The sequence below is a fragment of the Acanthopagrus latus genome, chromosome 18 (assembly GCF_904848185.1).
Source record: "Acanthopagrus latus isolate v.2019 chromosome 18, fAcaLat1.1, whole genome shotgun sequence".
NCBI lineage: Eukaryota > Metazoa > Chordata > Actinopteri > Spariformes > Sparidae > Acanthopagrus > Acanthopagrus latus.
Window position 1 is genome coordinate 13,424,769 of NC_051056.1, and position 5,196 is coordinate 13,429,964.

The window sequence follows — 5,196 nt, forward strand, 5'->3', positions numbered from 1 at the left end:
TCCTTCCTGCTCTGTCATTTTTCCTATAAACAGTTATAAACTTCTGTTTACTGGACACAGACACCATGCATATTTGACCTGGGCCCAACAGCTCCCCTGCCTTTGCTCCAGCGCCTCTCCTTTCATGGAAACGAGAGCAGCTGTTTCCCTTTGAGCTCACAAACATCAGTTATATCGTTGTGATTCGTTTCATCATATCTGTGGCTTTTACACTGCTGGGAAGCTGCTAGGATCTCCAGTGCATCAGTGAATTTATTTTACACTTGTCATGATTTGATAGACAGATTTATGGAGCTGAATTTATAAAATTCAGGATTATGTTTAATTATAGGCTGGGATTGGCTCCAGCAGCAACACCCCACAACCCCATGGAAAGGGATAAGCGGTTCAGGCAATGACATGACATGACATGTTTAATTATGATTAATGATTCAAAGAGCGTTAACACCTGAAAGGTCTGCTTACACTGAGATCCATTGTAGGTCAAATGGTCCTTTTTGTGGCTCCGACAGAGCTGCTCGTATACCCTGCAGACGAGGCTGTTTATGTAGGTCGCTTTATCTCTGAAATGTATTGTTCATCTCAGCAGTTTAGATGTGTTTTGCAAAGAAGCGCTCAGAGAGACAGAGGAGTCGCAGTCAACATAAGAGGTCCTCTGTGGTTTCCAAGTTGCTGACAGTGTACACGTATGAGTTAAGACTGCAGATATTGTTTTATACGTTCTGGATGCTGCAGCTCAGTGAAAACATCCGAGTCTGACTACTGAGGAACCACATACTGCTTATGTACAAAGTTAATGTTTTATATTTATTATGGCATTTTATCGGTGCAGCATTCTATAAAAATAAAATGATCATTTACTGCTGCACAAGGCCCCAGGTTATGATGCTTCATATTTACATCCAACAATCACATGGCTTAAGGCCTTGTTAAGATAAGGTAAAACAACTCTTCAACAGAAGACACACACACACACACACACACACACACACAGCTGCATCTAATTTGACAATATGAAAAAGGGAGGGAGGTGGAGTTATTTAGAAAAGCACTCGTTCCCTTTTCACTAGAGGTTACGAAAGGGCCAAGGTAGCTTGTTTTTGAGGTAGTTGTCACTGATCCTGGTCGAGATGTGAGTCATCAGAACGTCCTTCCGTCTTTCAACGGCTGCTTGAAATCATCCGTGTCCATTAGTAATTTGAGACATCATGGGCGTAAATGAACAGGCAGATTCACATTCACACCAGGAAATGTATTTCTTCATCTGTAAATATTAGCCTTGATCATATATGATCTGTTTTTGTTAAACATAAACATGTACAAAATGTACTCCTTTCATTGTGTTCAAAGTTTATAAATGTGTGCATTCATCTATTGTATGTTTATCAGGGAAAATCACATTTCCTCCAAAATATCTGAGAAAACAAATGTTTAATATATGAAAATCATTTCTAAGAGGGAGTGGGTTTTTTTAGCCATGGGCGAAAAAAAACCAACTACATTTAACCAAATCTTACATTTTTGATATTGAACATAGGCACATACATTAGAAAAACTAACTTTTTTTTTCTACTAAGAAACTAAGAATATGTCAACATTTCCTGTCAAATGTAACACTTTGTCAATAACATGTTTGATATTTGCTACAAGACAATGGTGGCATTTATTGGTTATTTTAACTTGGATGCAATTCATGGGAAAAAAATACAACAACAAACACATCAGAGTTTATCATGAATGCACTGTGTCACCCCATGCACACACACACATACACACACACACACCTGCCTGTTCACACCTCAGCTCACTCACAAATGTGCACACGCGTGATACACACTTACTCAGATACCTGGCCTGTTAAACGCCATCATGTGTGTTGTGTTTACCAAATTAAACTGAAGCCACATGATTCCAGTCAACCATCAGAGAGGCACAGCAGCTAATGAATTAAGCAATGCAGAGTGAGTCGCTGGATTAGTCAGTATAGACAGTCAAGGCAGATGGCAGTGATAACAAAGGCAGTTATCGTGGCAATCACGCCCTGGTTGTTGAGGAAACGTTATGTTTCACCCCGCCCACCCTACAACAACATTCTGAACCCTGCCAACACATGTGGGTAGTTAACTCTACGCTGAAACCATAAAGTAAATCCCTCAGTAACCGAATCTATACTGACGTGATATTAGTCAGTGATCTTCACCGTTTCTTTCTTGATCTTTGTCAGAATGTATGCACGGCATCCTGGCACCTCACCCCCTGGCACCAGCTCTCCCATACAGAACTCCTTTTTTGGCTCGGTGTTGCATGGAAAATCACATGGACAGGTTTACACTGATGTCAGCAATGCAGGGAAACCCCTCGGGCTAAAATCCTCCACCAGCGTGACTCAGTATGGCTCTCCTCCAGACCAGACATGATGACATTTACAGGCTGAAACCCAGCCGAGCCGAAGCAGTTGATAAAGTGAGGAGAGAGGGGACACACACTCACTCAGCCTCTGTCAGGAGAGGGGCTGATGTGGGAACGAAACAAAAAGCTTTCGGCCCACATCCAAACAGGACAATGACTTTCAATCTCACCCTGCCTACACACAGGTGAGTCCCACACAGGCTACATTCAGTTATTTGTTTAAAGTTAGGTACTAACAGTTAGGTTTAATTTTCTGAATCAGCTGTTGAATTTTGAGACATTAGGAGGAATGACACGGTGGTCAACATGAGGAGATGCTTGAATTTAGAAGTTACTTTAAAAGATAGAGTCAAATTCAACAAAAATAACTTGAGGTTAGTTGGTAAATGTTGATGTTTCCTGATCTAAAATACATTTCCCTGACTTTTTTGATTGTTACCATCCAGAAACTGAATTGACTTTACATTCTTTAAAGACCAGAGTGTCATATTGTGGCATATCCTGATCACGAGGCTTCTTTGTCTTTAAATGAAATACATTCCATGGAAATGCGTTTCAAATTGAACTTGGATGAGGCTCAGCTTCATGTTAAGTAACCGCTGTAAAACTGAAGAATGTATTGGTAGCTTGTTTGCATGCCCGGGCATCTGCCTACTTTCACAACACTGACACAGTCATAATATGGGAGAAAGGCTTCAAGAGAAGTACTTGGAAGAGGTGTGACATCACACTGAGCTAACCGTCATGTGTGCAACTCTCTGCAGATCAAACCAAGTGCTAAAGTCAGTGTGGGAGGTCAGCTCATGGCTCTGGCCTGGTTCGGTCACAGCAGGAGGCCTCTCTGCCTGTAGAGGATGGCTGCGTCGCTTCCTGCTGCTGAAGCTGGTGACGGTGCTCCTGCTCCCCCACAGTGCAGGCCTCCCCCTGCTGGTGGGCTGCATGTTCAGCCTGCGGGCCCTGCTGCTGCTCCGCTCCCCCCGGGTCTCCACCAAGCCCTCCACTGTGCTCCTGGGCCAGCTGGCTCTCACAGACAGTCTGGTGCTGCTGCGCTGGCTGCTCCAGCTGGGAGGGACGCTGACCTGGTGGATGAAGGAGGCAGGCTGGGAGATTAGGATGGGCCCCATGAAGGATTCGGGGTGGTGGAGGGAGGCCACGGACCTGTTCTGTCTGCAGCTGCTTGATGCTCACCACCTGGCCTCTCTGCTCCTGCTGGGGCTGCTGGGACTGGAGGCCATGCTGGTGTCGCGCTGGCCTCAGCAGACGAGGAGATTCAGGACTTCTCGCTGGGCTCAGCTCAGCTGCAGCCTGGTCTGGATGCTTATGCTGCTAGAATTGCTCTTCATGCTCCACTTAAAACAAGAGTCCAGACTTCATATTCCTTATTCCTCAACACTACAAAACTCTCAAACTTCATTCCTGGGCCTGGTGCCTCTTCCCTCGCTCTCAGCTTTCTCCTCCTGCCTGAGGAGGACATTATGGCTGGGGAATTTATGGCTGCATTATGCAGTCCTCTGTAGCAAACTACAGAAGAGAAAGAGCTCCTTTCATTGAAATCTTAGGCTGTAAAATAGCATGAAATCAACCAGTTATTACTGTTATTATTATTATCTATTCTGTGTAATTTCTATTTTATTTAATGTGTGTAGAATTTCTGATTAACTTTATCTTATATGGATCTTACAGATACACCAAGTAAGAGATTTATTTTGAAAGAAATAATTAAATATATCAGATTTACGTTCAGTTAATACATCTATGTGTTGTGCTGAGATATGACGACCATCTCTCCACCGACCGCTAGCTGCACAGCTAACATAAGAGGGCTTTTTATTGTTTTTGCACATGACCTCTCATTTGTGAACGGGGAGTGTGTTATTTCTTCTGTCAAAAGGCTGCATCCTCTCCACTTTAAAGGGGCAATATGTAGGACTTTTAGTTGAAAATATTCAAAAATCAACTAAAACTATCAAAAGAATGTGAATAAGCAGCAGTTTTGACATCATGACGACTGTGTACTGTTTGGCAGAGAGATCTCTACTGAAGTTAGTATGCTAGCTAGCTAGCTAGCTCCTGCCCTCCTGAGTCTAGAGCAGTCAGTCAAAGTTCATATTGAGTTTGACATGTGTGTTTTAAAAATGTGTGGTACGATGAATATTTTTCAGAAGTTGAATAAATATTGTCAAATCTGACTTTGTGGGATTTCTTCAGTTTAAAAAACAATGCAATACGATGCTTAAGAACTAAGCTGATCACATGTTAACAGTGTTCTCATCCTGCAGCCTCTCAGCTGTTTGATCAGCTGTTTGATCTGGCAGACAGCCCAGGAAAGGGTGTCAAAATAAAATACTAAACAAATACGCACTGCAACAGAAGTCCAATTTTATTTCCTGCTACTCTGGAATTTGAATACACATATGTTGCGTTTGCAGATCTCTTGCCTACTGATAGTTCACAAATGTCCGCGTTTACAGTTGAGTAGAAAAGCATTTCTGTGTATATGAGCCAAATGCTGGTTAAACTGATAAGACGGATATCACAGGCACATGGGTTTCAGGCTTGAAAGCGGTGCCCTGGCATGCTGTGGCTTCACCTCAAATATCAGCCACGATGATCATCCTTGCTTTATGCAAATTCGTGCTTGAGGATGTGAAAGATCAGAGATGCACATCCTGTTTGCATTTGTAGCATTTTGAGGAGATCTGTCGCCACAGCACATGACAGAGTGGAAGGTCAAGAGCAGGGAGAAGAACAGCTCCTCAGGTGGCTTAGGGTTAGGCGGCTTCAGGT

At 43.1% G+C, this 5,196-nt stretch overlaps 1 protein-coding gene across 1 annotated transcript; it reads left to right on the plus strand.

Annotated features, from left to right (window-relative positions):
• Positions 1 to 2,360: 2,360 nt before the first annotated feature.
• On the plus strand, positions 2,361 to 4,743 carry LOC119007551. The gene is made up of 2 exons (XM_037077310.1): positions 2,361 to 2,594; positions 3,174 to 4,743. The coding sequence occupies exons 1-2, from the start codon at positions 2,392 to 2,394 to the stop codon at positions 3,958 to 3,960; spliced, it is 990 nt and encodes a 329-aa protein (XP_036933205.1). The 5' UTR covers positions 2,361 to 2,391; the 3' UTR covers positions 3,961 to 4,743.
• The last annotated feature ends 453 nt before the right edge of the window (positions 4,744 to 5,196 follow it).